The 18171-nt window shown below is 42.1% G+C and overlaps 1 protein-coding gene across 1 annotated transcript in view; it reads right to left on the bottom strand.

The window, feature by feature from the left end:
- Positions 1 to 76: 76 nt before the first annotated feature.
- IFT140 (intraflagellar transport 140) overlaps positions 77 to 18171 on the bottom strand; it is a 73092-nt gene continuing 54997 nt past the window's right edge. Inside the window, exons 20-31 of the mRNA XM_082772578.1 lie at positions 8953 to 9130; positions 6002 to 6192; positions 4927 to 5022; positions 4422 to 4554; positions 4187 to 4330; positions 3610 to 3738; positions 3214 to 3396; positions 2433 to 2639; positions 2013 to 2225; positions 1770 to 1936; positions 1432 to 1573; positions 77 to 296 (exon numbers count right to left, since the gene is read on the bottom strand). Coding sequence (XP_082628704.1) covers positions 93 to 296; positions 1432 to 1573; positions 1770 to 1936; positions 2013 to 2225; positions 2433 to 2639; positions 3214 to 3396; positions 3610 to 3738; positions 4187 to 4330; positions 4422 to 4554; positions 4927 to 5022; positions 6002 to 6192; positions 8953 to 9130 — 1987 coding nt within the window. The 3' untranslated portion in view covers positions 77 to 92. The remainder of the gene's footprint in view (positions 297 to 1431; positions 1574 to 1769; positions 1937 to 2012; positions 2226 to 2432; positions 2640 to 3213; positions 3397 to 3609; positions 3739 to 4186; positions 4331 to 4421; positions 4555 to 4926; positions 5023 to 6001; positions 6193 to 8952; positions 9131 to 18171) is intronic.

Here is an 18171-nt window from a genome sequence, read left to right as displayed (position 1 = left end):
AACCAAAAAGTCTGTCTGCAGCAGTGGGTTGACTGGTGTGACCCCTAATGAGGACAGAATAAAGTGTTAAAGTCTTTGGTAAGTACAAATTATCAGGGATCCTCCACTTCCTCAGCCACCTCTTCTTCCACTTCCTTGGTCTCCATGCTGCTGTGGTGACTTTGCTCTGGAAACAGGCTTTGGTTTATGGGAATGCCTACTCCTCTGTGAACTGCCTCGATGGTCTGCTGATTGACATAGTAAGTCAGGTTTGTGCATGGAATTCTTTTCCGCATCTCTTCCAGATACTGGTAAGCCTAAAGAAAAACACAGATTACTGTTACAGGTGTGTGGGGGTGTACTGCTTCTACAAATTCCAACAAAAGTGTAAAAAGCATCTGCCTCGAGTGCTTAGCTGATGAGCTCTTGAACTGATGGAGTTCACTGGTGGAAAGGAGCTAACACTAGGTCAGAACAATTCAGCATTTGATACCATGAAGCCTTTGCACAGGGGCTTGTCAATTCTATCTTCTTCAGTATAAGAAAGAATAGGTCTCAAAGGCTGGTTTTACATTCTCCTGCTAGCTGAAGCACTGTCAAAACAACACGTTGCAAGTAAGGTTAATCAGTACAGCTGGAGAAACGAGCAGTTGGCATCCTTCTGTTCCATAGTACCAGCAGACTATGTTTTAGTCCAAACCCTGGTGCATGTCATAGAATTTTCCAGGTTGGAAGGGACTCATGAGGCTCACAGAGCGGGGCCAGAGGAGGGCCACAAAGTTGATTAGAGGGCTGGAGCACCTCTCTTACAAAGAACAGCTGAGAGATCTGGGGGTGTTCAGCCTGGAGAAGAGAAGGCTCCAGGGAGACCTCATTGCAGCTTTTCAATAGTTAAAGGGGGCTTATAAAAAAATGGACAGCAACTTTTTGCTCAGTCAGATAATGACTGGACAAGGAGGAATAGTTTTAAACTGAAATCGCTGCCCTTGACTCACTGGTAATACTGTGCCTGATGCACTTTGGGATGTGGCAGACCCTTTTGGCTACAGGCACTGCTTGACACGTTCGGTTTGCCATCAACAAAGTGAGTTACTAGTGCCTCAAATTACTATAATTTTATAATTTTCTTTTTTTGTTTGGCGAGGTGGCAAATGAAGTCCAGTGCAGCTGCTGAGACAATGCACCCAGACCTTTCTGTTCTTATCTCTAGTAACGGGAAGTATTTAAGAATCCAGCATTGTTTATGCTCCATGTTCTCTGAGCTTTCTTTTCAGTCCCATGTAATTAAAAATATAATCATTTGAAGATAGTTCCTTAAGCATACAACACCCTGCCAAGCCGTTTAGCTCCTGTAAAGGAATCTGTACTATAGAGTGTCTTCCCATAGGAGTTCAGTGCTTATACCAAGCTGCACTGGTCTATATAAAGTTCAGGCTCTGAGAATTAACTTACCACATGGAATTCCTCCACCCGTAAGTAATGTCCAACCAGAAATCCCAAGACATCACCCTGACGGATGGCGCTGTCAAGATCTTGCTCAGCTAGAAGAAGTTCACATTGTCTGACTGCTTCTTTGGGATCCTCAGAATAAACTCTAGTAAAAGAGCATAGTTACTCATATTTCAGATTACTCCTTGGTCTTGAATGCCAACAGCCCTTTTAAAATTCCATCTGTTTCTATGCTATAAGAATATACAGAAGCAAGTCTTCTCCAAGTTATTCACTGAACCATGAATGTCTTCTTGTATATTTTTGTCATTTGTGTGCATGCTCTGAATACCACAACTTACCTCCGAGCATGGAGGAATCGTTTAATCAGGGCCATCTTGCTTTGCAAATGTGCGAGTTTGCTTTCCTGGTCCGGAAGACTTCTAGTTTTTGATTTTGAAAGGCACTTACATGCTTCTGTAAGTGCTCCTTGTGCCTTCTCATAATTCTGATACTCATCGATTTCTACCTGCAGGAAGACAGATCAGGTGAGTATCTTGCTCTAGAGCTAACAAACTGTGAAGAATCACAGAAGGCGGACATACCTGAGCACATGCATCATAGAATCCTGCCAACAGGTCAAGGGCTCTTCCTTTAGTATAGAAGCTAATGATGTTCTTCATAATCTCTGGGTCCTTGCGCCAATCCAGTGATTGTAGGTAGTTGGCTGCCATGATGTAAATCTCTCTCTGTCTGGAGACTCCCGCAAAAAAGATGATTTTCTCTGTGTCTCCAGATTTCATCAGTGCCCTCATAGCCTAGCAATGCAAGAAGGGTGGGAGGTCAGAGAGGGAAAAATATGAATACAAACACAGGCTCTACTAAAATGGCTAGGAAGTCTCATCTGGATAGCCTACTCTATGAAAACCGTCTCAGGATTTACTTCTCAAACCACTCTTGTTGCAAAATCTGATAAAGGTAAGAGGCTTAGCCTCCCCAGCTTTTTTCTGCCTGTCCAAACTGACCTTTAACTTGTTTCCTGCTTGTGTGTATTTCTTGGTTGCCAAGTGGTAGTTGCCTTGTCTCATGCAGCAATCAGCAATTTGTTCCAGTAGCTCTCTCCGGGACTCCTCAGAGAGGTCCTTGGAGTCCTTAGACACTGTCATTCTCTCAGCCATCTCCTCTGTGATGGTCAGGTTCTGCTTCAGGCAAAGTTGCAGAGCTTCTTGGTACTAAAGGAAGTAAGAAAGCAATGAGCTGTTGCAAGTACTACCGTGATACTTCACACTGTTTGTGGTGTAACCCTTAAAAATAAGCTATATGAAGGCACAAATGTTAGCAGATGTGGCTTCTCTAAGTAGAACATCTGAGGCATTGTGCCCTACCATCAACTCATATTTAAGTATATACTTTCTTATTTTGTTCACAAAGAACATATTTGTGCCTTGGTACTGCTTCCACTAGGATCTTTTCCATGATCTTCCCAGGCACAGAGGTGAGGCTCATCAGTCTGTAGTTCACTGGTTCTCCTTTCAACACTTTTTAAAAATGGGAGGAGTGATGTCACTTTTTTCAGTCACCAGGGACTTCACCTGATGGCCAGGACTTTTCAAATATGATGGAGAGTGGCTTGGTGACTACATCAGACAATTCCTTCAGGACCCTGGGATGCGTGTCATCAGGCCCCCTAGACTTGTACTTGCCTCACAAATGTGTCTTTATTAATAACCAGCTATGAAAAGATAAATCTAAGAGTATGCATGTACATACCTGTTGTCCTCCTCTCTGTCCATCCACGGAGCTTACCTTTTTGGCTGTTAGCAGCAATTCCATTGCCTTCTCATACTGAGCGTGTTCGATAAAAAAATCAGAACAGCGGGCTAGCAGAGCTGGGTCTGATTTCTCATCCAGGTCTTCAGCAATTAGCTGTAGGGCCCCAAATTGCTGTGTGGCAAAGGCTAGCTCCAGAGCTTTGGAGAAATGTCCTGCCTGCAATTCAGGATGTGCCTTTTAAAGACTTTTAAAGAATAAGCACTGCAGAATTAGCTTACAGGATACTCTAGAGGGGCTTTACAAAGCATTATCCACCATGAAGAAATGACTAATTGCACATATAGTCAAATGTACTGTTGATTTAATGCTCCTCTGCTGTGGAAATTGCATCGGTTTAAAGTTTTTAGTAAAAATACCGAAGTCATTTACCTTATGGTACAACATGACAGCTCTGTCCATTTGCTCCCCCTTTTCCTCATAATAGCAGGCTGCCTCTATCATGTCTTCTGGAGAGCTCAGAAGAGCCAGGTTCATCAGCTGGTCATCTAAATTGTTCTCCTGTTCAAAAGCAAAGATTCGAGTTTTGGTATTCAAGCAAACTGAGTTCATAATTCTGTCTTCTTTCAGACTTCCAGCTTTATACTGTTGCATAGTAGCCCACCAGCCACCTCCTATGTAAAACCTGTAGCTACTCAAATGACTTTGAGCTGCAATAATGACAATTTGTTTCATGCAGTTTTCTGTTGAGATGTATGATGCATGTATATATGTATGATATTGAGCTGTATCATCAACCAACCCCTATAACCAACTCATTTATTGAAGAATCTTCTGCAGAAGATGAAGGCAGAAAACAAGAGCATCTTCATAGCTGGGGACCAAGACTGAACAAGCAATGCATCACAGGACAGAATGGTACGAGTGTCTTGTAACACTTTCACTCTGTATGCTACCTCAGGGTAGAATCCTACCTTGGTTTTGGACACAGACATACATCTTCCCATACCTTACACAACCGAATGGCGTTGTTAAATGCCTGGGCCCTGGTGTAGAAATGTACAGCCTGCTTGATTTCACCCTGACTCTCATACTGGCGGGCCAAGTGGTATGAAGCTGCCCAGTTCCCTGTTTCGTTCGCTATTTCAGCAGCCTGAAAAGGAAATGATATAGCTTTATGCTATGCCCATACTCATCCCAGGAATGAGAATTCTCTGGAAACAGACAGGAAGGGTCTGCCTTACCTTCTGAATGTCGCCCTGAAAGCAGTGGACACGGACTAGGGAAAAATAGTCCTGAGCCAGTGCATAGTACTTCAGTGCAGATTTCATAGCTGATTGGCTCTCCAGATACTGTGCCCACCATTTCCACAGGCTCCTAGAAAAGCAACAATATTAACTGCAGTAACCAGAAGTGCCAGAGAATGCATTTCTCACCCCTGCAATCTTGAACTCGAGGCTAGATACATTTTTTATTTTTTAGAATGCAGACAGGTTTTACCAAAATGCAATTGTGATGTTCAAAGATCTGTGCTAAAAGGGAGTTCAGCCTAGATACCTATATAGTATGGCTGTTTCTGAGTGAAATGTGGCGTGCTCCTGAAAAGCTGAAGGAGGATCAGAGTGGGTAGATAAGGCAGGTATTGAACTTGCAGCTGAGAGGATTCTCTTCTCCTTCCCTGTTCCCTACACAAATTTTATTTCTGACCTGAAAGTCCCACTCAGGACAAGGAATGAGCATAGCACTGACTTGTCTTTCATCTTGTTGACGTAGTTCTCCAGGGCTTGTAAGTTTTCAGAGAGCATTCGGGGTACCTCAAACCTGTGTGTATCCGACTTCTCGTAGCTGTAGAGAAAAAGAACAGAGGAGATGTGAAATGACTAGCTTAAGAGAATTATTTCACTTCCTGTGTGAAAAATCCACTTAATGTTGGATTAGCCACAGCTACAAAGCAGCAACCCTGGTAACAGTGCTCCGTTGGTATTATTCAGTTACTCAAAGATTTGTAGCAATCAGCCAGACCCATCAAAACTAAAAGGTACAATGCACCTGGAATCAGTGAGGCGATGTGGTCGTAGCATTGTAAATGCTTCAAAGTTCCAGCGATGCTCCAAAGAAATGTCCCAGAAACCTCTCCAAACATTAAGTACAACCCTGTACAAGTGGCTGAAAAGGGAGCAAAAGCCATGGGCTCATCTTGCTTAGTCCTGCCAGCCACTGCAGTTTCTGCCTGTTTTCCACAACTGCATTTATGCCATCCAGCTATAGTCTTTCACCCTCCTGCCCATTTGGATCATCTTATGGGTCTTTCTCATCACATCACAGCTCTACTTTGCCTCTGAACGTAAGTGATCTTATATTGTGAGATTTCACATGGTAAAAATCAAATAAAAACAAGATTTCAAACAAAACACGTTAAAAATCACAACCACCAAGTTCTGTAGGAATTCATCAGTCACAGCAGAGGACTGGGCACCAGACGTACCCAAGTCAAACCAAATCCTGTGGTTGTGCCTGAGACTCTCAAAGGAAGTAAACAATTAAATCACAGGCAGTGGTCTTCCAGTGACAAGCAGGGGACTGGATTATTATCGGTGTTCAACTACTGGCCCCTGACAGGACGCTTAGCCTTAGGGATGGTGCTGGGCTGTTTATTGCAACAATGCTTTTACCCCTGAGATAGAAAGCACCAGCAATGGGAAAAGATTTTAATTAATTGTTAGTAGCTGTTACCAGGCATCCTCCTTATCCTGCCCCTAGTCCGCAGAGAAGGACAAGGCTCCAACTCCCCCCGAACGCAATGATGCCATCGGCTGCTGCTTACTGCGTGAGGGCAAGGCTGTGCTCCCCCACTGCCTCCAGGTGCTTCGCATAGTTGTAGTAAGTGGTACGCAGGTGAACCCGGTCATGAGCTTCGGCTGTTTCAATGGCTTTCTGCCACTGGTTTGAGGCTTGATAGAACTTGTTCAGAAGGTCATAGCGTTTGCAAGCCTTGTACAGTTGCTCCGCATCCTCCTTAAGGAAAAGCATCCAGAGAGCTCATTAGCTCGGTGTTTCATAGGTGTACATGCAAGCAGTAAATCACAGCAGACACCACACTTACGAGAATTTTATTAATGCAGGTCATTGCAATGCAATTAAAGTAACAATAATTTAGGCAGGGGGGTTAACCAACTAAATATACATAGCCTGGAATAGCACATTACTGGGAAACAGGATGTTTACGTGAAAATAAGGAAAGCATTCAGATCCTGACATTTACTGTACGGTATCAACTGGGGGTGACATGAGCAAGCCATCAACAATTAAACACTGTCAGCAGGAGGGTAAGTCACTTCAGAAAGGGGAGATACACTCATGTGGGGCTACAGCTAATGGCCACACTGCCTAGAAGTAATGTTCAAAAGGCCCAAGAGACTAGGGTTGTTGGCAAGAAGGCATTAAGTGCTAGAAGATCTCTGGGACCTCAGAGCAGGTCTCAGAGGCAGGAATTCTTTCTTGGATAACTGATAGCCATTCCTGGAAACAACTGCTACTAATTTCAGACAGAACTAGAACAGGAGGATTTTGCCTGTGCTGACGCAACTGCAAGCAAAGTAGGAACTATTATTTTTACACTTTGAGAGGTACTCCTGTGGAAGGAGCATTTTCCTGCTCCACCCAATGGCTGTCCAGCTGAACACTATATTTAGTCAATTGAGATTATCTGTCCAAGACAGAAAAATAATTTCTGTCTCTTATTGTTTCAAATTCAAAAAAGCACAGAAAGTAAAGATGGAAGTTGCTGGCACTATGATTTTATTACCATATGAAATAATAAAAAAAAAAAAAGCAGCAAAATAGCATCTGTCTTGCTACAGTTTTCCTTCACCTCTCCAAATAGATCTAAATATCCAAAAGAAGGAGAACTTTTCAGCCTCATAGCTTTCTCTTCCAGGAAGCTTTTACAAACATTTAGTTAAATTTTCCTTTTTTTCCCCATCACTTCAGTTCAGGATAGTTCCACTACTTCTCCAGCTTTTATACTTCTAAAATAGCTGTAGATTGCTAACCACCTTTTTAAGCCGAAGTTTAGCTATTTGGCTATCTTAAAAATTTCCTTGTCTGTAAAACACTTCCAAGAGCTTAACAGTTTGCACTGATTTTCTCTGTATTTCCAGTTCATTAACATTTTTTTCTGGTAATGAGGTACTTAAAGGTGGAAGGCAATATTCCAGCTGCAGCAAACCCACAGATGAAAGTTATCAAATCAAAGCCCCAGGATGTGGTGTGTCCACAAACACAGACCCAGATTTTTGCTGTCGTAGCATTTTGCCAGTGTGCATCGAATCTGTGATCTCCTGTGAACTGTGGGGCATGGCATCAATTCTGCTGTCTGTTTGTCCCTCTTACTGGTCATTTGCTGGACCTTTCTATGGTTCCCAGGCTAAAAATTTCTGTTATGACTTTTTTTTACAGGACACTGATGAAGACATAAAATAAAGGCTAACCAAGAAGAATACATTCTCTCTTATTCATCTAACTTGACAGTGCTCCTCCAGTCAGTTTTCAATCCACCTGATAACATCAGTCATCCACGTGGTAATATCATCTCCATATTAGACATCAGTGATATTGGTAAAGTACAGTAATCAAGGGCAGAGAACTTAGAGTAAAACAAAGCTACGTAGAAAAGACACAATCCACTTTGGCATGTATTTGCTGTCAGGTCAGGCTCCAGATTTAGGTGCAAGGGACAGCCTGCCACTGTGCCAGGCAGGGGAGCTGGCTGAACAGCCTGACTGCTCTTTCTGTGCTAGAAGCCAGGCAAGTCACTGCCAGCATAACAGGAGAAGCAGCAATGGAAATCTGGGCAAATGCAGGAGAGCCAACGATGCTGGGACAGCACATGCAGCAAATCTGACTTGACAGAGCTCTCCATCCCCACAGCTAGCCCGCTCACAACCTTGGGGCAGGAAACTTCAATCTTGCCTACGCTGCTGAAGAGCATTAGGCCAGTCCTCACTCTATTGCAGATCACACCTTTAGCCTTTCATCTGCAAACACGTCAAAATTAACCTTGCATTTCCCACACTGGACCTTAAAATATGTTTGTTAAAATGTTCGCCATAAAACATTTCAAAGTACATCTCTTTTTAATCTAATCAAACCTAGAACGTTTGTTTGAAGAATTACGCCCCAAGAAAAATGTAAGACAGAACTTAGGATGTTTCATACATACAACATCCTGAAAGGATGCTTCCTACATTCAGCAGTAGTTTTACTGTATATATGTATATAGTAAATATGCTATATTACTATATACTATACACTATACATATATATATATTCTGTACAGCAATCAAGAAAACAGACAAATTAATTTGCTATAAACTTCTGCTGCTATGACTCTTGGAATTCTTATTTCAAGGCATCAGGTTCTGTAATCCTCACTGTCATCTACTCTTCAAGGACCACAGAAAGGGCCCAAAGGGCTGTTGAGCCTACAGAATTCACACTGGTTGCAGAGAAAGACAGTTGAGCGTGGCACAGTAACTGTGCAGCACTGGGCTGTACCGTGCTGGAAGGGATGCCTACTTCCCGAGGATAAAAACTCAGCTTCAAGAAAGTAATTGTAACAACTATTCTTCATTACTCCTTGGAAACCTGGTAATAGATTTTACTTAGAAGATTTTTGCACCTCTCTCAGATTTATCAGAAACAGTCAACTTGTCAATCTATTCCCTAGTTAAACGGAGTGGATATTCCAGGATGCATACGATTGTCAGGGCTTACCAGCATGCCCAGCTGAATTGCTAGCACAGCGACTCTGGCTTCCTCCTCTGGTTCTTGTTCAGCCTCCCTTAATGCTTTGGCTCCTCTTGCATGACCCATGTTTCCAAGGCAAATTTTGGCAACGTCAAGCCTCTGAGTCTTCACACACATGCGAGCCATGTTCTCCCAGATAGCCTCACTGTGATAAAGCAGAAAGAAGGGAAGTGCTGTTAATGGTAGCACCATCAAGACTTGTGTATTAGGCAGGTAAGGGGCAAGGAAAGAGGAGAGAGTGAAAGGGAAAACCATTAATATAGGTGTGTTAAGTGGGGAATAAACAGACTCCAGTTGTTATGTGAAGATTTAAGAGGAACAGAAACAGTCCTCAGACATAGAGGGTAGTTCTGGAACTGAACGTCCATAGCTTTAAGCTATGCTTAAACTATTAGCTCAAAGTCTTTAACTCTTAGCACAAAGCTAAGAGTTTACACTTAACAAAATCATCTGCCAACACAGATGCAGTCAACATCTCAGCTTTGTGCTCCCACACAATGTTGTCAGGTCTCACCAGGCAGCACTGTTGCACAGGAGGGCCGCAGCACAACCGACAGTTGCATGGGGGACAAGCGAAGATTTACATAAATTCTGGTTATGAGTGAGGCTCTGCAGAGTAAAACACAGTATGTCCAACAAATAAAAACAAACATTCAAAATATTGTGTTTTTTTTTCAGTGTGTGATCCTCAGCAGAGGTGTGGTCCACACCGTTCTCAGACACCACCACAACACAAAATAAGCACCTAAATGATAAAAGCAGGAAAAAAAAAAATGCTAAGAGTTGAATGCCACTTCAGGTCTTGCACCTGCAAGCAAATCTTCCACTTTGGGGGTGGGGGGCTGACAATCATGTTTTCCTATGATTAAAATGTTTTTCTCTTCCCAGTTGCTGTGGGAAAGACCTGCACAAACAGGGGAAACTGACTAACCGGGAAGCAGTGAAGCAGATGAGATGCAACGTGCTGTCAAGCACACACAGTCAATGAAGGCAGAAAAATGTTTTTTCCTAATTTATTTTAAAATAAGATTATCTTCTATTTGCAACTACAACCAGTGCAAAATTTTCAGGTAGAAATAAATATAAGTATGTGGCATACACTTCATTAAGGCCAAACAGGATAGAGAAAATAAAACAGGATTAGAAGTAATACATCTGGGACAAATTTCAGATAATTCAGAAGTTTCGCTTCTGAAAAGCAAAAACACATCTCTGAATATTTTATAGAGTTTCTTACATCTGCTTGTCCATATGGAACCTGGTTCAAACACAGTATGCTCTTGCCCTCTTCTGACATATCCAAGTCCCTCCTGGACTGAAATGCCAAAAGCAACATGGAAACAGAACGAAGTAATTTCTGACCTGGAAAGGCCTTACAAAAACGTCAGTGCTAGATCCTTCCAAGCGTAAGCCCATGTATCTCCATGTAACATAGAAATGCTGATTTCTATCAGCAGAAGATGCGACCACCCTCCTTTTTAGGAAGTTTGAATTACTTTCTTTTTTATGCAAGCCACTGCCTATACCCCAAACTGGCAATAGGCAGGAAAAACATCTTCACAAGACATTGAGGTCAGATTAAATATTGTCACCTAGCTTTCATCAACAAAGACAGTAAGTTCTGTCGTTAGTACAAGACGCCAAACCTAGCATGTATGTGCACGGCTGCGCTTCACTACACACAAGGAAAATACACGTACTTTCCAAAATCTGCAGCATGCCAGAAGCTGCTGCCAGCAGCCATTTCACTCTGCCTGAAGAAGCACAAGCTTGCGCTGTGCCAAACTAACAAACAGCACGTTTCTGAAAGGAAATCAAAATCTTTAAGAGCCTTGACAGCTTGCACTGCCATAAATGTAAGAGTTCGTGGACTTGAACAGAGACAAGAGGATGAGAAATCTTATTAGCCTACAGGGAGTGGAAACTTTTGAAAGGAAATAGAGCAAATGGCATATTTTAAAGCGCAAAGTTAAAAATAATGGTGTGCAGAGAAACAAAACAGGACTTAGAAGATCATAGAATCATCTGGGTCGGAAGAGACCTTCAGGATCAGCAGGTCCAACCATCATCCTGGCATACTGACTCCCATCTCTAAGCCGTGTCCCTCAGTGCCGTGTCCGCACACCTCTTCAGTACCTCCAGGGATGGCAATGCCACCGCTTCCCTGGGCAGCCTGCCCCAGTGCTTGACCACCCCTCTGTGAGGAAATTCTTCCTAATGTCCAGACTAAACCTCTCCTGGTGCAACTTGAGGTCACTTCCTCGTTTCACCTGAGAAAAGAGACTGACACGCTCCTCGCTGCAACCTCCCTTCGGGTAGAGCGCTGAGGCCTCCCTCCGCCTCCTGCATAGCGAGCAGCCCCCTCTCCCTCAGCCGCTCCTCCTAAGCCCTGCTCTCTAGTCCCTTCCCCAGCTTCATGGCTGTTCTCTCCACACGCTCAAGCAACTCAACACCCTTCTTGTAGTGAGGGGCCCACAACAGAACCCAGTATTCAAGGTGTGGTCTCACAAGTGCCACGTACAAGGGGACAGTCGTTTCCCTGGTCCTGCTGTTACTTGTCACCTTCTGGCAGCATTTTGCTTTCATGAACAGCAGTGGCTCCTGCCAACTTCAACACTCAGCGGGGGAGCTGCTGTTGCTCCAGGGATTCCTCTCTGGGAGCTCCTGTCCCACACGCGAGCTGCCAGCGTGCCACCCAGGCACCCCTGCCATACGCATGCGGTACCCCACCTCAGCGCACTGACGAGCTGGAGCTCTGCCATTCCACCTCCTCCTCCCTCGCTCCAAACCATTTACAAAACTAACCCAAGATGCTCCAGAAGCAGGCTACTGATAGGCTGGAACAACAACAATAACAAAAAATATCTATATAATTTTAACACCACACTATATACTACGGTCTGTTGCTCATAAGGTATTCAAGTGTTTCTGCCAGTAACATCCTATTTGCTTGCAAAGGCAGCCTTCACGTGCATATAAAGTTTTATTCATATATTTATGCTTGTCTTTATTGTATTATTATCTATTGTATCTTATTTACAAACTAGAAAGGCATTACAGTAACATCACCACATGGAACACAACAAAGGCTCAACGTGAACCAGCAGCATGCTCCGGCAGACCAGTGGGCAAACCCCGTTTTAGGATGCATCAAACCCAGCATAACCAGCCCATCAACAGAGGAAATTCTCCCACTAGATTTAGTGTTGGTGTGGCCCCACCTTGAATATTGCACGCAGTTCTGGGCTCCACAATATAAAAAGGATGTTAAGGTCCTTGAAAGTGTCCAGAGGAGGTCAACAAAGCTGGATAAGGGGCTGGAGCTGCAGCTGGGGACGTTCAGACTGGACTTTAGGAAAAATAATTTTACTGTGAGAGTGGTCAAACACGGGAACAGACTACCTAGCAAGGTTCCATGGCTGTCAGTGCTCCAGAGGCATTGAGATAATGCCCTCATTGATTTGGTTTAACTTTTGGTTAGCACTGAAACGATCAGGCAGTTGGACTAGATGATCTTTGAAGGTCCTGAATTATTCTGCCCTGTTCTGTTCTTAGTGATCAGGGAGACATCTCCAGCAGCAGAATAACATCCCAGAGGGGCAGCTGCACACCAGTTTTGTTGCCTCTTCGGGTATGTACAAAACAATGCAGGGCAAGTTAAGAAACAAGGAACAGGAGGAGTAGGACACTCTTGCTTAAATCCAAGGCAAAACCATCAGTTTTCTCTCAACAGCTGTTAGTGTAGCAAGAAAGGCCCATCTGTCCTTACGTCCTTAAAAGGCAGCAACTCTTCTTCCCAGGGTTGGCCTCACTGCCACATACAGAACACCAAGTAATGATCTACCCTTCCCCCAGCTCATATTCTGAGAATTTCCTGTTCTTCCCCTCCTCCTCTTTCTTTTCTTCCCTTTGGAAAGCAGCTCACATCTGTACTTCGTTAGCCACAACTGGAAACTTAATGAAGACCAGATGCAGCAAGAGCACAACCAGAGCCATAAGAAAGCTCCCTGTGCATTTCTGGGGAGCTCTGCCTACCCATGAAGCACATTAATAAAAGATCTACTGCTGCACCCCAAACTCCCCAAGCTTCAGGCCACATCAGTAGCATGATGGAGTCTGAAAAACAAAACAAAACAAAAGCACACACACACACAAACAAACAAAAACACAAACAAACAAACAAACAAACCAAAACCCTTTGATGCCACTATGGACTAGATGCAAGTTTTACCATATTTTTGACGAATCAGTTTTTCTTCCAGAATCTCTGTTCTTCGGCATCTGTTTTTCTGTGAAACTATGTTTACAGTGTCTAACATTCTGATTTCACAAACTCTTCTGTTACTATACATTTTTCATTGCTCATTTTGTGTGGAATTAAAAAAACAACAACAGTAAAAGTAGTACTATTTAAAGTGCTGGAGATTCATGTGTCTGAACATATTACTACTATCTCCCTGCTGTATTTAATGGGCTATATTTGAAAAATGAACATACTTCATTCCATCTCATCTCTAAATATCTTGACCAGTAGAAAAATAAAATCTTTCTTTCCATCTTGGGTCTCACTTTGATTAATAGGATCCTAAATACTCTGCTTTAAATATTAAATACAGTAACTGTAACAGTACATTATATATACATAACATTTTAATAGTATGGAAATATGGCTAGATTTTCCTGCTAGTCACTGAAAACATGTAGAACAGTTCTCATTTTAACAAGAGACAAAAACAACACACACATTCATCTCAGTTTCAGTACAAGACCCTCCACAGTCTCAAACACCACCTCCCACTAATTTCTATGCAAGCAAGGCCACATCCCTTAACACAACCATGTGAAGTGGGTGAGCATCCCCTTGTGCCCCAGACACAGCCTGGACTGTCCAAAAGGGACACCCAGGTTTCACTTCTGAGACATGGGAGAATCTTTCTTGACCAGCAACCAGACATGAGGAAGCTTCACTGTACAAGGAACTGCATAAGAAATTGCAAGCAGGTTCTCAGCAGCTCAGCTAACTGCAAACAGAGTAGATGTAACATTCTGGTGCAAAGTGTTTACTCTGAGACTCACCATAATGTAAATCATGTCTGGGCTGACCTGGACAAACACTGCGAGGCAGTGGGCACCACCCTTTCCCTATCCTCCACCCGCTGCCTACGTGCTGCTCTTGGGTGTTTACCATGCAAAGGAAAAGGATGGAACAAAGCAGGTGCTGCTTCCTAAGGAAAATTATCAGCATCTATTACTATTTTCCAAATGGTAATTATTTGTACCCTTGCCTTGACTTCAGTAACTTCAAGTTGCGCCTTACATCCCCTAAAAAAAAGTGTCAGAATAATGCAATCTAGCTAAATATACAACAGTAAGTGATTCTAATAAGATAATTTTTTATCAACTCTACACGTATACAATTTGATAGACCAGTCATAGGGCATAAGCATCAAGCCATGGACCATAATGGCTACAGACAGCTTATCCATGGCCAAACAAGACAGACTACTTAGCATCTAAAGTTAGGGGGGACTCAAAGCTGATAATTGAGAAGCACTATGTAAAATTTTAAACACATTTAAAAAAATTAACTTTGATTTCATCTTCAAATCAGTGCAAAATCTATGTAGAGCTAAAGTGCCAAAACTGGTGGCACGTGGCATGCTGGCTTTGCTGTTGTAACCTGGAATGTTAATCATACTAAATGAGTATTCCTCTGCCAAATATGTCAGGCATTTCTCACGTATGTTCAAAACATTGAAAATGCGTAATTATTCCTATGAACCCTTCCCTAGAAGAAACAGAATACTTGGTAAAGCAACAGAAGTCTTAAAGAATAATACTTAAAATGTTCTATCAAATACATAGATTTGTCTGTTCCACACTTACCCTGTTAAAGTCAACATCAAGCTATAGTTTAGCATGAATTATAACAAACAAAATCCCTTTGTCCCAAGTACTGCAGTAAGTACCGCATTAGACAAAAGGAAAACATAGTCACCTAATGACTTCCTCAGGTAGCGACCCAAACCTATTTTTAAGGTATTTCAATACACAATATTCTGTTGCAATACTTGGCATAATCACATTATCTATTTTCATCAGTATGGAAATAAAGATGCTTCATTATCAGTATTCTTTGCTTCTTGTTCTGAAAGTGCATTTATGTCTCAAGAAAGGATTTGAAGGACTAAGAATTGAATATACTTCTGCACATTTATCAATAGAAAAGTATTCATTAAAGTGATCTTTTTTTTAAGGATCAGAAGGATTCCTTGACTGGTTTGTACTAGAAGCACAAGATCTCCGAGTGAAAAAAGAGAACGTCACCAAGTGCCAACAAGAACCTTCATGAAACAGCAAGGAGCTAAGTAATATAGGAAAAGTTGCAACAAAAGTTAATAATAAATTAATGCTTTTGATTAAAATTATAACAACAATGAATAACTGAGCCACTTTGGTATGAGGAAGCTAGGAAAAATTACTGGATCTTTGCAAAACTCATTTGATTCTGACTTGGTGCAATTACTCATTTCAAGAATTTCCCAATTCTATGGCTTTAGATATTATTACTAAGAGCCATTTGTCATTGGAACACCATGTCAATAAAATATTGTACCCTGCATAAACAAATGTAAACATAATTTATTAGGTATGAAATGGGCAAACTGACTATGGAATGAAATAATTATCCAAATTATTGAGACTCCATGAATAAAATTACATTTACATAACAGACTTTTAACCCAGAAAGACCCCAAATATTTCATAAGCTACTATACAAATTGCATGGAATAATTAACCCACTACTGAACAGAACTACTCTCTAGCATATAACACAGCAAAAAGCTAATTATGGACAAGAACATCCACCAGAAATTTTGCCCTGGAAAACAGTCACAATGCATTTGCTAAATTACTGCATGCAACCCTTACTACTGCCTTGCATCGCTCCTCAGACACTCTTCATGTTGGTGTGTTATCGGGGTGGGCTTGGACTGCTGTGCTGCTATCCTTTTTGCTCTTCAAGGAGGAACCCAGAAATACTCCCATCATCACAAATCTCAAAACAGCTGCAACAAGACAGTCCCTACCAACAGACTGACAATACAAATTTGAAATTATGCAACCTTTTCTGAGATGACCACCTCACTGTAACTAGAGAGATGAAGCAGTCTGATTTAATGCCACCTTTCTCACTAGTCCCAGCATCACCTCCCATGGTTTAAGTGGCAGTGAAGTGAGCCATGTGTCTCAGCTGCATCAGTTCCCATGTGCAACTCATGAGACAGCTACCCACCCATCTGCAGCCACAACAAGAAGCAACTTGGGAGAAAGGTTTTTTTTCCTCCCCAGTTCTGTCAAAACTGCCTTAAATGCAAAGTCATTGACTTCTATGGATTTGTGTGTGTAACATGCAAAATTTCTCAAGTAAAGTATATCTACCAAACCCTAAACCAGCATCAGAATGTTTAGATCATCCGGTCCCCTTAACACTCCAAGACAAGTATGACTTAAGAGGAATATGCTTTTATTTTGAATGTGGGTGGAATTTAGAAAAGAGGTAGAAAATTCTCATGCCAAATAATTTGTGCAGGAAGAAAAAGAAATTTGACTAAGTTTTAAGTAATCAGACTGGCTTTGTTCTGCTTTTGTAAAAATACAATTGCTACATTTTTGCATGTGCAACATAAAAAGAAGTTTGTGCCCTCAAAATACATCCTCAGGCTTCAAAAACAACCACAAAAAAAAAAATCAGAGGCAGGAGGATTCAGAAGATCAGAAACAGGTGCACTGTTGCGCAGAAGTTTGCCTTTGGTATCATCTACAATATGCATATCATCCACCCGGCTACTGAGTTACAGGCTTAAAACAATAACAACAACTCCATGGGTTATAAATATGAAAATATGGTCATAGTTGTTAGGAAGCTTCTTCGAAGAATAAATACAAAATAACATACCTATGCCTACCAAACTTATAAAAACACACATGTATGGCAATATGATTTACAGGAAAAACAGTAATGAAGATGTTGCCCTGCTGTGAAAGTATGAAGATGCTTAAGTATTAAGAGGTAACTCAGGATTAATCTGTTTAAGGACTAAAAATGAACCAAGCACACAGAGGACAGATGAATCCACAGCCAGATTTGTACATTCAGTTCTGATAGCTGAAAGCTAACTATAGGGCTATATGAAATTCATTTAAGTATTTTCCACTCCTCTCAGCAACGAGTCTGTTTTCTTCCTAAAAAATTTCCAGTCAGTTTGTCTGCATGTCAGAAGTGATCCTGCTGACTAAGGCTAAAGAAACTTTGCTGACAAGACAAATACTGTTTTAAAATTAAATGTTTTTATTCTAATTTCATTCTCTTCTAATTTTAATTTCAGCAATGTGAACTTTTGTGTCAAAATGGCAGGTGCAGTCAGTGGACTGCAGAAACACCTTGTTAATTGGGTTCTCTTTGCGCCTGGATTCCTCCTTCTCCATGACGTTGACAAGAATGTCATACCATTTTACAATATACTATTTAATGATACACCTTATATGGTGGTGTTTTTGTTTTTGTTTTAGCTTAAAGACTATGTTCCCATGCCCCTGGCCAGCTGCAGGGTACACACACAGCTCCTCACTGCAGCGCAGGTCAGCTCTGGGAGCTGACAGACGTTGAACAGTTCGCTGCCACTTCAAAACCACCGTACGCAGACCCAGTGCTGGTGGCCCTGGCTTGTTACACAGCAGTTAATTCTGCACTGGATTGTGAACACAGGCATTGTATTAAGCAACTCACAGCAGCTCTTCCATCCCCCAGGCACTGAAAAAGGGCTCAGACAGTATTCTCAGAGACACTGCAGAGCCACCAGTGACTACAGCAAAGGGGGATGTGCGGCTCAGGGGCACATCGGCCCTGCGGTCACAACACAATACAGCAATTTTCAGCTTCATCCACATCATGGCACTTGTGACTTTTTTCAGACACCCACAAATTGTTTATCTGGTTGAGAATCTCCAAACTTTAGATTTTCTGTTGATCTGCCAAATTCCTTTCTAGGGTTGCAGAGCGGCCGACGGAACCAAGTGCACCCACCACCATCTTGTCATAATGTTCGACAGCCAACAGTACTTCCAAAATGCTTTGCTTTCGGTAACAAGCATTTCAAAACCCCTCTCCTCAATCTATTTCTG

This window comes from Aythya marila (genome assembly GCF_965140915.1).
Source record: "Aythya marila genome assembly, chromosome: 15".
In the NCBI taxonomy this organism is placed as follows: domain Eukaryota; kingdom Metazoa; phylum Chordata; class Aves; order Anseriformes; family Anatidae; genus Aythya; species Aythya marila.
Note: the sequence above shows the minus strand (reverse complement) of the source record. Positions and strands in the feature narration are given on the sequence as shown.